At 48.5% G+C, this 14,649-nt stretch overlaps 2 protein-coding genes across 2 annotated transcripts in view; both read left to right on the top strand.

Moving 5' to 3' along the window:
• Positions 1-14,649, top strand: part of HADHB (hydroxyacyl-CoA dehydrogenase trifunctional multienzyme complex subunit beta) — a 72,384-nt gene that overhangs the window by 50,857 nt on the left and 6,878 nt on the right. The window lies entirely within an intron of this gene.
• On the top strand, positions 3,245-14,167 carry LOC309338002 (sterile alpha motif domain-containing protein 12-like). The gene is made up of 4 exons (XM_081855106.1): positions 3,245-3,569; positions 9,939-10,116; positions 11,044-11,335; positions 13,034-14,167. Exons 2-4 carry the CDS (start codon positions 10,033-10,035, stop codon positions 13,036-13,038), a joined length of 381 nt encoding a protein of 126 aa, XP_081711232.1. The 5' UTR covers positions 3,245-3,569; positions 9,939-10,032; the 3' UTR covers positions 13,039-14,167.

The following is a 14,649-nucleotide window of genomic DNA, read 5'->3' as shown; positions in this document are numbered from 1 at the left end:
TTCATTCTTTTCATTATTTATATGTGCTAGAAGTATGTGCCGCACATAACAGCAGCAGCAGCAACAACAATTCATAGCAGTGACTTTGACATGTGAGATCATTAAGTACAGCAATTTTAATCAAAATCTGAGATGCAGTAGGATTTTTTTGTTTTGCTTTTTTACAGAATTGTGGTGATCCGTCGTGGAACAACTCCACTGAAGAAGGTAACTGGTTGCCTAGACCTCCTTACTGGTTGCAAAGGGGCCTCCCATAACCATTCAAGTTTTAGGACCCCCCCCCCCCGCAATGTAGGGGGAGGAGAATGCCCTGGGGGAGAATGAATGCAAGAGGCTTACCTTGTGGGCTTCACCTCCATCCCAAGCTACTCCCAATACCAGGGGCAGGCAGCTTGCAAGCAGCACAGAGAGGGAAGGGACCATGGCGATGTCTGAGTGGTCCAGGTTGCCGGAGAGCATCCTTGGCCAGAACAGGTGTCTCCAGCAGGCTGCACCTGGTATTGGGCATGCAAATGTTTGTGCTGGGTGTCCGAGATCCAGGCAGGATGCAGCCCCAAAGCTTGTGTGCTCAAGGTGGGAGCTCCTTGTCGGCGGGGCTAGAGCACAGGTGTGAGTGATGGGGGGGAGGGGCAATGGCACTGGAGCCAGGCTTGGCAAAAGAGAATATTATTAGCGAAGGATTGGAAGAAACAAGATTTTCGAACCGCCGACCTTCCAATCAGCAAGTCCTAGGCTCTGTGGTTTAACCTACAGCGCCACCCGCGTCCCACAACATATATAAAGGTAAAGGGACCCCTGACCATTAGGTCCAATCGCAGACGTCTCTGGGGTTGCGGCGCTTATCTCGCTTTACTGGCCGAGGGAGCCGGCATACAGCTTCCGGGTCAAGTGGCCAGCAGGACTAAGCCGCTTCTGGCGAAGCAGAGCAGCACACGGAAATGCCGTTTACCTTCCCACCGGAGTGGTACCTATTGATCTACTTGCACTGGTGTGCTTTCGAACTGCTAGGTTGGCAGGAGCAGGGACTGAGCAACGGGAGCTCACCCCGTTGTGAGGATTTGAACTGCTGACCTTCTGATCGGCAAGTCCAAGGTTCTGTGGTTTAGACCACAGCGCCACCCACGTCCCAATACAATGAATAAAGGTACTAAGGATTTGTCTGGACATGTTTGCCAAGGTTAAACTAGTGTAACCCCTGTAAAGGTAAAGGGTAAAGGTAAAGGGTCCAGTCCATTAGGACCATTAGGTCTAGTCGTGGCCGACTCTGGGGTTGCGGCGCTCATCTCGCTTTACTGGCCGAGGGAGCCGGCCTACAGCTTCCGGGTCATGTGGCCAGCATGACTAAGCCACTTTGGCGAACCAGAGCAGCGCACGGAAATGCCGTTTACCTTCCCGCCGGAGCGGTACCTATTGATCTACTTGCACTCTGACGTGCTTTCGAACTGCTAGGTTGGCAGGAGCAGGGACTGAGCAATGGGAGCTCACCCCGTTACGGGGATTCGAACCACCGACCTTCTGATCAGCAAGCCCCAGGCTCTGTGGTTTAACCCACAGCGCCACCCACGCCCCTCCACAACATATATATATAAAACATAGTAAAATACCAAACATTAAAAACTTCCCAATACAGGGCAGCCTTCAGATGTCTTCTAAACATTATGCAGTTCTTTAATTTACCTTTGCTATCCCTGGGTGCATTTTAAATCTTGGAGGCACTCCATGTTTCCGAAGACCAATTGCTGGAAAGTGCAGGAGGAAAGAGTTGTTCTTGTGCTCGGATCCTGCCTGCTGGTTTCCCACGGGCAACGTCTCAGCCACTGTGAGAACAGGATGCTGGACTGGATGGGTTCCCCTTGGCGTGATCCAGTGGAATCTTATTACGTTCTTACTGAACCTCCAGGTCCAGAGGCACTCTATCTGGATTCCTAGGTTCTTGGGGGCATTTGACCACTTGTGTGAAGAGGATGCTGGACTAGATGGGCCGCCTTTGGCCTGATCCTGCAGGCTCCCCGTATGTTCACCAGAACTCATTTAAATGGCAGTGCTGTAATAAATGGAAAACTGCCCTTATTCCCTTACGGGGGACACAAGAGCCCTTGTAGAGTCCTTTGCAGGTTCTCCATCAGTCGGAGAAAATAACAGGCCAAGCAGAGGATATTGAGAAGCAAAGCAGCTAGGAAGCCTGATCTTTATTGAACTGTTGCAACAGGGTGCTCCCCTCACACGCAGGTGGGAGGAGAGGAACTCAGAACAAAGGTGTGCCTGCCCTTATATATACATTTTAAATTGCCCACCCTGGAGTTCAAGACCACCCCCAGATACATCATACCTACATCACAGAAAGGGTGGTCTACAACAGAAATCTGAGTGCATTGTTTACCTCCTGTCTGGCAGGTTACCTGTTAATGGTCACTTGATTGGATACCCTGGGGAGCCTGGCCAGTCTTTTGTAATGATAAATACTTAGTTCCTGAGCCAGGTCACAGGCTCACACCCTGTTCATATCTTAAATGTGCCCTTAAGACAGGATTTGTGAGGAAAGAGACAAGAAGAAGAAGAAAAGAAGAAGAGTTTGGATTTGATATCCCGCTTTGTCACTACCCGAAGGAGTCTCAGTGGCTAACATTCTCCTTTCCCTTCCTCCCCCACAACAAACACTCTGTGAGGTGAGTGGGGCTGAGAGACTTCAGAGAAGTGTGACTGGCCCAAGGTCACCCAGCAGCTGCATGTGGAGGAGCGGAGACACGAACCCGGTTCCCCAGATTATGTGACTACCTCTCTTAACCACTACACCACACTGGCTCTCCTACAACGGGTAGGTTTCCCACTTTGACCTTGCATAAAAATATTTGAGGTCAATTTGTTCAGGACTTTTTTTTCTGTGGGGTTTCAGACATGTGCTTTATATATTTATGTACGTGTTTGCTTGCTGCATTTATGAACATTTATTACATATCTAAGACCTTAAAATTCTTATAACAGTGCTCACAGCTTTTGGATATACAGTGCAGTAATAAATAAGAGAGAATGAGCAAAGGGCCTTCTGTTCCTCAGGGATTAATCAGAGTTTGTTCCTACACCCCAAGAGATTTGAAGCAAAGTTTTCTTTTCGCAATCTACAGACATGGTGGTTGGGCTATTCACTTAAACATTGCCCTGTCATTAAAAGGGATGTGATATTGTGTGCCCACGCACCTGGGTGTGTGCATTGAAGATTGTGCACAAGTGAAACTCGGGTGCTTATCAGATTAGGCAAACTTTCGCATGCCGGGGGTAGAAGAGACGGAGAGCAGCCTTCTAGCAGATTTCTGCAACACTCGTTCTATCAGGAACACGAAAGGGCATGTCGGTGGTTTGGCAGCAAGCCAGGAGACAGAGTCCGATCCTGCCTGGGCCTGAACTCCAGGGAGGAGCATGCAGATGAAGGCAAAACAGCTGAGATCATTTCCGAGGCAGGTCTGGAGACGGGCAGGAGGACTGGGGAGATCTTCTGCGGTGGGGGGCACAGCCGAACAAAGCCCCCGGAGCCTTCGCTGGGTACGGATGAGACAGCTGGAGTGGGGAGGCAGGTGAGTTCACAGGCTGCAGCCTGTCAGGAGTCGACCGGATGCTCAGCCTGAGTCCCCCATGATAACAATTTGTTGTTTAGTTGTCTCCGCCTCTTCGTGACCCCTGGACCAGAGCACGCCAGGCACTCCTGTCTTCCACTGCCTCTCGCAGTTTGGTCAAACTCAGGCTGGTCTCTTCGAGAACACTGTCCCACCATCTCGTCCTCTGTCGTCCCCTTCTCCTTGGGCCCTCCATCTTTCCCAACATCAGGGTCTTTCCCAGGGATTCTTCTCTTCTCCTGACATGGCCAAAGTCTTGGAGCCTCAGCTTCAGGATCTGTCCTTCCAGTGAGCACTCAGGACCGATTTCCTTCAGAGGTTTGATCTTCTTGCAGTCCATGGGACTCTGAAGAGTCTCCTCCAGCACCAGAATTCAAAAGCATCCATTCTTCAGTCGGAGAAAATAACAGAGGCCAACCAGAAAATATTGAGAAGCAAAGCAGCTAGTAAGCCTGATCTTTATTGATCTTTTGCAACAGGGTGCTCCCCTCACATGCAGGAGAAGGAGGAGGACACAGAGCCCAGGTGTGCCCGCCCTTATATAGACATTTTAAATTCCCTGCCCTGGAGCTCAAGACCACCCCCCACAAACATCATACTTACATCACAGAAAAGGTGGTCTACAGCAGAAATTTGAATGTTGTTGTTTTTCCTGTTTGCCAGGTTATCTGATAATACCTTATCTGATTGCCTTTCCTGGTAGTCTGTCACCCTTTGAGATGGTGATTTCCCAATTCCTGAGACAATGGGAAGGTTCCCTCACCCCCTCCCTCCTTGCAGAGAAAACATTTGGTCAGTTTGGGAGTCAAAATGGTTTCAGGTTGGTCTTCCTGTGCTGATCTATGTACATGCTTGGTTGGTACAGCTATGAACATTTATTATATATATATATATAAGACCTTAAATTTTATTATTACAAAACAAAAAAATTTCCTTCCAGTAGCACCTTAAAGACCAACTAAGTCAGTTCTTGGTATGAGCTTTCGTGTGCATGCACACTTCTTCAGATACCTGAAGAAGTTATTATTATTATTATTACAGAACCACGTGTCTGAAATAGTATGGGAGAGCAATCCTGAAGCCATTTCAACTCTCCCAATGACCTAAAATATTCCTCTGCAGGAAGGGAGGCAAATGGGGAAAGCCTTCCCATTGTCTTTTCGCTGGGAAATCCAGTCTTAAGGGAGTATTTGAGTATTTGTGTAGGAATAGTGTGAGCCTGTGACCTGGACTCAGGAACTAGAGTTTTTGCCATCACAAAAGAATGGCCTGGCTGCCCAGGTAATGCAATCAGTGACCATTATCAAGTATCCTGGCAGGCAGGAGTTCAGCTGTAGACCGCCTCCTCCTGTGATGTATGTATGATGTTTTGGGGGGTGGTCTTGGACTACAGGGTGGGCAATTTCAAAAGTCTATATAAAGGCTTGCACACCATTGTTCTGGGTTCCTCCTCCCTCCTGCGTGTGGTGAGTAGGGGCCCTGTTGCAACAGTTTAATAAAGATCGGGCTTACTAGCTGCTTTGCTTCTCAATATACTGTGGTTGGCCTCTGTTATTTTCTCCTACCAATAGGAAACCCACTTAAGGACTCTACACAGGCTTTGGAATACCCCAGTTACAGATAGGTAGCCGTGTTGGTCTGCCATAGTCAAAACAAAAAATTCCTTCCAGTAGCACCTTAAAGACCAACTAAGTTAGTTCTAGGTATGAGCTTTCGTGTGCATGCACACTTCTTCAGATATCTGAAGCACACGATGCACACGAAAGCTCATACCTAGAACTAACTTAGTTGGTCTTTAAGGTGCTACTGGAAGGAATTTTTTGTTTTGGAATACCCCATAAGGGAAAGGGAGCAGTTTTTCTTATAACAGCCTGTAATCAGCTGAGGTCACAGAAACATAACAGCAAAATATTCAAATGCAATAAAATACAATGCTGGGGTGGGTTTAGAGTTCAGCATCAAAAGGTGGCAGCATTTGGAAACTGGAGGTGTGTAACGAATGTCAGTAAATAAGCTGCAGCTGGATGATACCTAGAAGTTTCATAAGTGAGGGAGGTTGGATGGCAAAAGAGGATGTGGGTAGAACTTTGGCAGCACAGGAAAAGCAGGAAAACAACCATTTAGTGCTTATCAGAGTGGCTCGTGTTTGACTAAGGTTTTGGGTGTGGAGCAGGGACCAGCCGGAGGTCTAAGAAAAGATTTCACGAAACAGGAAGGAGGAAGGAGAAACTTGAGCCTGCCTAGCTGAACTTTGGAACTGCCTGCCACAGGAGCCTAGATGGTTTTAAAAGAGGACTGGACAAATTCATGGAGGAGGAGAGGGCTGTTGATGGCTGCTCGCCACAATGGCTGTGCTCTGCCCATCACGGTCAGAGGCAGCAATGTTGCTGAATGCCAGTGTCTGGAAACTGCAGGAGGGGCGAGTTGCCCTTGGGTTCCGATCCTGCTAAGGGGTTTCTCATTGGGGCATTTGGTCAGCTGCTGTGATGACAGGCGGCTGGACTGATCCAGCAGGGACTGATTATGTTATAAACACCATCTCCAACTCCTCGAAAGATTCCATCCGGTGGCATCACAACGGGGGGTGGGGGGCGGTGCGCCCTGGGTGCCAGGTCTGGGGGGGGGCGGTGACAAGAAGGCACCCTGCGCGGGCTCACGGCGGAGCAAGGAACCATTGCACTGCCGCAGCCACATGTGGAGAATCTTTTTTTTTTTTTTAATAATTTTTATTCAATTTTTAAAACACATAATTAAAAGACAAACACATCACAAAACACAAACAAACATAAACAAATCAAACATAAATAAATTCATAGTCTTATTTTCTTGTAACTTCTTTCAATCGACTTCCCCATACCTCCCTTTCGCTGCATCCTTATTTTAGAAAGAATTTTTTTAGCAACCCTTTAGTCAATTTATCCATTTAGTTCCCTTCATTAAATTCCCATAAATTTGTTGGTTACAGCTGTAATTCTCTGCTTCTTACCCCTTGACATCTTAACACTCATCAATTTTACAACAGTTTTTAAGATATATTTTAAATTTCTTCCAGTCTTCTTCCACTGCCTCTTTCCCCTGGTCACGAATTCTGCCGGTCATCTCCGCCAGTCCCATGAAGTCAATCACCTTTGTCTGCCATTCTTCAAGAGTAGGTAGTTCTTGCATCTTCCAATACTTTGCCAGAAGAATTCTTGCTGCAGTAGTAGCATACATAAAGAAAGTCCTATCCTTCTTTGGCACCAATTGGCCAACCATGCCCAGGAGAAAAGCCTCTGGTTTCTTAGTAAATGTCCATTTAAGGACTTTCTTAATTTCATTATAGATCACATGTGGAGAATCTTCTGTTCTTGGCTGCAGCCGTGACCAGAGGATCCTGGCAGCGTCAACAAACCACTATGTACAGCACATGTGCAGTGTCGCTATGTATGGTGCATGTGTCGTACGTAGCGACGCTGCACACGCACCCTACATAGCGACGCCCCGCCCTGGGTGTCATGACGCCTTTGTTAGCCCCTGATTCCATCAATGGTGTCTCTGGAAATTTTTACACATCACTTGGGAAGACAGACGAACTAATACCAGTGTACTGGAAGAAGCAAAGATCACCAGTGTTGAAGCAACGATTCTTCAACATCAACTTCATTGGACTGGTCTTTTGTGCCTGATTATCATCTTCCAAAGCAACTACTCTACTCCAAACTTAAAAATGGAAAGCGTAATGCTGGTTGTCAACAAAAAGAGGTTTAAAGACTGTCTCAAGGTAAATCTTAAAAATGTAGTACAAACTGCCGCAGGAGCAGGAGACTTTTTCAGGTGGTTCACAATTTAGCGGAACCACCTGCAACATCGGGGCCCAGTACTGGCCACATGTTCTCCTGCAATGATTTTGCAAAGTTTTTTGCAGATAAAATCGCTCAGATTCGGGAAGAAGTAGACTCCACCGTGGGAGCAGGACTGGGGCGGGAGAGTGCTAGAGTTCTGTCTGGTCAAGTTGAGTGGGATCAATTCCAATCTGTTACCTCTGAGGATGTGGACAGGCTGCTTGGACGAGTGAAACCAACCACCTGTCTCCTGGATCCTTGCCCATCCTGGCTTATAAAAGCTAGCCGGGAAGGACTGGGCGCTGGGCTTCGTGGGGTGGTGAATGCTTCCCTCCGTGAGGGAGCCTTCCCAGACCCGCTGAAAGAGGCGGTTATCAAACCACTTCTTAAAAAACCATCTTTAGATGCGGCCACGATGGCCAACTATCGCCCAGTCTCAAATCTTCCATTCTTGGGTAAGGTGATTGAGCGAGTGGTTGCTGAACAACTCCAGGCACGCCTGGAAGAAGTGGACCATTTGGATCCCTTCCAGTCGGGATTCAGGCCTCATCATGGGACTGAAACTGCCTTGGTCGCACTGGTTGATGATCTCCGGCGGGCTAGGGACAAAGGTGAGAGCTGTTTCCTAGTTCTGCTGGATCTCTCAGTGGCGTTTGATACCAACGACCATAACATCCTTCTGGATCATCTTGAGGGGCTGGGAGCTGGGGGCACTGTCATACAGTGGTTCCGCTCCTTCCTCCTGGGCCGTGTTCAGAAAGTGGTGGTGGGGGATGAGTGTTCAGACCCCTGGGCTCTCACTTGTGGGGTGCCTCAGGGTTCTGTCCTCTCCCCCATGCTTTTCAACATCTACATGCAGCCGCTGGGAGAGATCATCAGGGGGTTTGGGCTGGGTGTTCATCAGTATGCGGATGATACCCAGCTCTACCTCTCTTTCAAATCAGAACCAGTGAGGGCGGTGAAGGTCCTGTGTGAGTGTCTGGAGGCGGTTGGAGGATGGATGGCGGCTAACAGATTGAGGTTGAATCCTGACAAGACAGAAGTTCTGTTTTTGGGGGACAGGAGGCGGGCAGGTGTGGAGGACTCCCTGGTCCTGAATGGGGTAACTGTGCCCCTGAAGGACCAGGTGCGCAGCCTGGGAGTCATTCTGGACTCACAGCTGTCCATGGAGGCACAGGTCCATTCTGTGTCCAGGGCAGCTGTTTACCAGCTCCATCTGGTACGTAGGCTGAGACCCTATCTGCCCGCAGACTGTCTCGCCAGAGTGGTGCATGCTCTGGTTATCTCCCGCTTGGACTACTGCAATGCACTCTACGTGGGGCTACCTTTGAAGGTGACTCAGAAACTACAACTAATCCAGAATGCGGCAGCTAGACTGGTGACTGGGAGCGGCCACCGAGACCATATAACACCGGTCTTGAAAGACCTACATTGGCTCCCAGTATGTTTCCGAGCACAATTCAAAGTGTTGGTGCTGACCTTTAAAGCCCTAAACGGCCTCGGTCCAGTATACCTGAAGGAGCGTCTCCACCCCCATCATTCTGCCCAGACGCTGAGGTCCAGCGCCGAGGGCCTTCTGGCGGTTCCCTCATTGCGAGAAGCAAAGCTACAGGGAACCAGGCAGAGGGCCTTCTCGGTAGTGGCGCCCGCCCTGTGGAACGCCCTTCCAGCAGATGTCAAAGCGATAAACAACTACCTGACATTCAGAAGACATCTTAAGGCATCTTAAGTTCAGGGAAGTTTTTAACGTGTGATATTTTACTGTATTTTTGGTTTTTATGGAAGCCGCCCAGAGTGGCTGTGGAGGCCCAGCCAGATGGGCGGGGTATAAATAATAAATTATTAATATATTATTATTATTATAAACACGGACAACTGGGAAACACTGGCCTGCGAGCGCTCCAGTTGGAGAAAGGCCTTTACCAAAGGTGTAATGGCTTTTGAAGACACTCAAACTCAGGACATAAGGGAGAAACGTGCTAAGAGGAAGCCACACTTGGCAAATCCACTCCGTGATCAACTCCTGCCCGGAAACTTATTTCCCCACTGTGGAAGGACGTGTGGGTCCAGAATTGGCCTCCTCAGTGAATTCTTATGGACTCACTGTTAAAACCCTATTTATGGAAGACGATCTTCTTTGGCTATGAGGGATTTCCAAAGAAGAAAGAAGATTATGTCAACCATCAAAAAGGGACTGGAGTGGCTGGGGCAATCCAGCCAGATGGGCAGGGTATAAATAGCATTATTATTATTATTATTATTATTATTATTATTATTATTATTACTTTACCACCACCACCACCGATAAGCCAGCATTTCACTCGCTGGTTGAGGCTGCTTTAGAGGGGAATGTTTGGCAGCTGTCTTGGGAGGGGGTCCCCCCACTTTTTAGCTCTCTCTCTGTTACAGCCCTTTGCATTTATGCAAAAAGTGTCCAGGGGAACACCAGCCTCTGATGGGGGACAGCTCAGGCGTCTCTGTTTCCATTCCTTCCTCTTTCTCTGCTTAGATCTCTTTCCCACCTTCTCTGCAGGTAGCCCCACACCTGCCGCCACCACCACCCTGCATCCTCTGACCCCTGCCTCTTCCACCACAGGGTCCTCATGGAGACCAGTCCCGGGAGCGGCTTGGCGGGGGTCCTGAATGGTCTGGCAGCTCAACTGGGAGTGCCCGCAACTGCAGACACGGTGAGTGCATTTATTCTGCGCCAACCTCTCTTTTTCCCCAAATTTTTCAAATATTTTTCCCCACATTTATGACAAAAAAAGACATTACAAAACACACAACAAAAACACTTTACAATACAATAAACTAAACACAAAAAAGGATTATTTCTTAGATACCTTATTCTCATAACATTGATAACTGACTTCCTCGAATCCCCTCTATCTGAATTTCATTATATCACCTGTATGACAGTTCTCCAAATTCATATTTCTAATAAAATTGACTCCTAACATTTACAAAGTTATTCTCCTTTATTAATATTCTAATCCTTAATATTTGTTTTATTGTTCTAACTCCTCTAAACTGTGAGGCTGCATGAAGCTGGGCTGGACTGAGCACTTTGCTAGGCAGTGCCAAACGCAAAGACGAGCCAAAGTTTACATGATACTAGTTGTAAATTAAGGAAGAGAAACATCTTGATTATCAGAACTGTTGACGAGCGAGCCCAGGTGGCAGGTGCAGGGAGTCTCCAAAACGCTCCCTTCTGCTGGATGGCACTGACGCCGGACTCATAAATTCAAGGCCGCCACATTTGGAGATAATAGATTTCTGCAAACTGCCGACAAATAATCATTATTATTATGGTACTTACTAGAAAGAACTGCAAAGATCTGGGAATCATGCCAGATTTGTTAATCAGCTCCCCAGAACCCCGAAGGAGACAGAGCAAAATCACACATTATTTTCTCCAAAAGGAGGAGAGTAAGAGGGAGCTGAATGAGGCCCTTCCTCCTCCTCCCACTGTTCTGGATTGGTCAACTCATCTTAAAGGGCTCCAAACCAAACGTTAGATTTTTTTACTTTATTATGTCTGTGCTTGAGGTTGGATGGGGTGAATTCAAAAGCGGAGGGCAGAGAAATCAGCATGCCAAACTTCTGCCCTGCAGGGCTTGGAGGAGGACTTGGAAGACGAGGACCAGGTGAGGCGGCCAGTGGCCCAGTGGACCGTCTCCGGGGTCTGCTCCTGGCTGAGACGAGGCTCCCTGGGGGCTCAGGGGAAGCCCCTTCTGGAAGCGGCGCACAGCCACGCAATATCTGGAAAGGCCTTGCTGCGTCTGACGGACGAGACGCTGGAGCGCATGGGAGTTGCGCCCTGGAGCTTGAGGCAGGAGCTGTTGCGCGAAGTCCTGCACCTCCGCATTCAGCAGCAGATGAAAGACTTGCTGGACATTACAGGAGGTGAGGATGGGCACCCAAAGCAGGCAGGGAATTGCACGGGTGCCCCATAACTGTCCCCATCTACCGGGTGCTGTCAAAGTCCTTACTGGGACTGGAACGGAAGCAGAATGTGCAGGGTTTGGGTGTGGGGAGACCGAGGGCACTGATTTATTTAATAAAATGTACCCCTGTTAACGGAGAAATCTGAGGGCTCCCTTGGACAAAAAACAAGGAACCCAGCCAGGAAGACCAGAGCAAAACAGCAGCTGTCATGATAGGACTCCCACCTGCCACTAGTTGGAACAGGATGGAAGCCCCAACAAAAGAGCCCCCAAACTTTTATTGGCTGCTAATCCCCATGTCACACATCCCCAAAAACATCACTAATACATCACAAAAGGGGAGGTCTGGTGGCAGTAATCTGAGCATCCTGGACCCTGCCCCATGGTTCCCCTTGCCCTCCACCAAACACCCATCAAGTGGAACAAAAGAGATATTTACATTTCCCTGTTTCCCAGCCAAGTTCATCACACCCTTTTGTCTTCATCTGGGTTTGTTATTTCTGGAAGGGCTACCTGTCTGGCACTCAGGTATCAGGATGCCAGGAATTATCACTCAGGCAGAGGGGCTGCTGAGTAGCTGAGCTCACAGGTCTAGACGAATTTCTGAAGTTTTCCCAGTGAGCCAGTAAAGGTAAAGGTAAAGGGACCCCTGACCATTAGGTCCAGTCATGGCTGACTCTGGGGTCACGGTGCTCATCTCGCTTTATTGGCCGAGGGAGCCGGCGTACAGCTTCCGGGTCATGTGGCCAGCATGACAAAGCTGCTTCTGGCGAACCAGAGCAGCGCACAGAAACGCCGTTTACCTTCCCGCTGGAGTGGTACCTATTTATCTACTTGCACTGGTGTGCTTTTGAACTGCTAGGTTGGCAGGAGCAGGGACCGAGCAATGAAAGCTCACTCCGTCACGGGGATTCGAACCACTGACCTTCTGATCAGCAAGTCCTAGGCTCTGTGGTTTAACCCACAGCGCCATGTGCGTCCCTAGAGAGAGGATAAAGGTACCAGGGGACAAAAAAGAGCATTTTGCAGCATTAGTGCAGACATGGAACATGAATTCCGCAGAATATTGCTCGGTCTTAACAAATAAACATTTGGAAAGGAAAATTCTGCAGTGCATATGCTGAATGCGAGGTGGATCGAACAGAAACATTAATCTTAATTCCCTTGCTTTTATACCTTGTGTGCAACCGTAGGAATAGAGCTGTAATGAAACGTGGTAAGATAAGATAAAATATAAAAGCATGGGTGTGTAATAAAATTTATACACTGTTAGATTATTTGAAAAGACCCTCAAAGCGGCTTACAAAACAGACAAAACAATGAAATGATCAATTAGAAAGATTAACAACACTTTGGAAAGTTTAAATAACAATAGGCTACGAACAGGTTAAAACTTGCATCAATTTTCTAAGCATCTGGATAGGCAGATGTTTTATTAGTGGGTGCCGAAAAGAGGAGAGGGAAGGCGCCTGCCTGGTGTCAATAGGCATGGAGTTCCAAAGTGCAGGTGCTGCCAGTCTGAGTTCTTAAAATGTGGAGTGGGTGTTCATCGCACCTGTAGCAGTGCCAGTTTAGCTGATGGAAGCGTTTTAATTAGCGGTCTTGCAATATTTCTGAAGGAAACTAAACAACCCCTTCTCCGTTCTTCCACACACAGCGTGATCGAGGGAGGCCCACTGTCAAGTGAGCAGCTCTGTCTGGGATGCAAAAAAAGGAACACGCTTTGGTGCCAGCCTTTGGCCGCAACTGGACCTCCGAGCAGGACGGTGGAGCCCAATGCCCAGGGCCAGGCCAGGCTTCAAGGACTGCAGAATGGAAGGTGCTGCTTTGGAGTTTGGACTCGGCAGTTTGCAGCCCCGGGGGCAAAGGCTTTTGTGGCAGAATGTGGGTTTTCTCGGGGAAGGGGCTGCCCCCCATGCCTGTAGCCTCCTAGGGACCTCCTGCAAACATCTGGTCAGAGGAGGATGGCCCACGCTTCGTAGGTATGGGGAAGGATTGCAGGTCAGCAGCGGAAGGTATGTTGCTAGGCATGCAGAAGGTACGAGGCTCAACATCTGGGGGCTGCAGGCTGGGGGGGGGGATCCCTGCAGAGATCCTGCCAGTCAAGGGGGGCCATACTGAGTTAGGTGGACCAGGCGTCTGACTGATTTGCCGAGACGTAAAGCTACGAGAAAGTGTTTGTCATTTTGAATTCAACAGGACTTGCTTCCCGGAAGCCCAGTACAGTGGTACCTCAGGTTACAGACTCCGCTAACCCAGAAATAGTACCTTGGGTTGAGAACTTTGCTTCAGGATGAGAACAGAAATCGTGCTCCGGCGGCGTGGCAGCGGGAGGCCCCATTAGCTAAAGTGGTGCTTCAGGTTAAGAACAGTTGCAGGTTAAGAACGGACCTCTGGAATGAATGAAGTACTTAACCCGAGGTACCACTGTATGATACCACTGTGCTCTGGTCCATGGGGTCACGAAGAGTCGAACACAACTAAACGACTAAACAACAACACCACCACTGTATGATGCTACAAATAAAACAGATACATAACCTATTTCCTGCCCTGCAAAATTAAATCACCTTTTATTACAGTGCACCATACAAAAATATTACTTTAGTACATGGGTAGGCAAACTAAGGCCCGGGGGCCGAATCCGGCCCAATTGCCTTCTAAATCTGGCCCACAGACAGTCCAGGAATTAGCGTGTTTTTACATGAGTAGAATGTGTGCTTTTATTTAAAATGCGTATCTGGGTTATTTGTGGGGCATAGGAATTCATTAATTTTTTAGCCCCCCCCCCCAAGGTCTGAGGGACAGTGGACCGGCTCCCTGCTGAAAAAGTTTGCTGACCCCTGCTTTAGTATATATGCGGCCGAGTCCTTGTGTGTTTAAATTTCTTTATCTTCACAAGCTTGACGCGTGCAGGAGGGACTGTTGCTGGAGCTGGGATGTTCCACTGCAGAGAGTTCTACAGCCACAAGGTGGTGAGCGAGAGAAAGAAACCAGCAGGCAGAGAACATCAGGATTAGGAACCAGCACTGCATTTAAGGCCTTCTCACATCTCTGCACCCCTAGCCTAAAAAGGCACATCTTAAAATAATAGACTCATACTTAAAATAATAGACTCATAGAGCTGGAAGCGACCACAAAGGTCATTTAGTTCACCCCCTCTGGCCAGGACCAACCAAGGCCCCTTCACAAATACCTCTTTGGTCTCAAACCCACCCTGCCTCCTTGGCCAGCCCTTGGGAGGCAATCGACTCCCTGTGTAGCACTTAGGCA

The sequence above is a fragment of the Podarcis erhardii genome (assembly GCF_964252035.2).
Source record: "Podarcis erhardii genome assembly, chromosome: 3".
Taxonomy (NCBI): Eukaryota; Metazoa; Chordata; class Lepidosauria; order Squamata; family Lacertidae; genus Podarcis; species Podarcis erhardii.
This window is presented reverse-complemented; position numbering and strand designations above follow the sequence as displayed.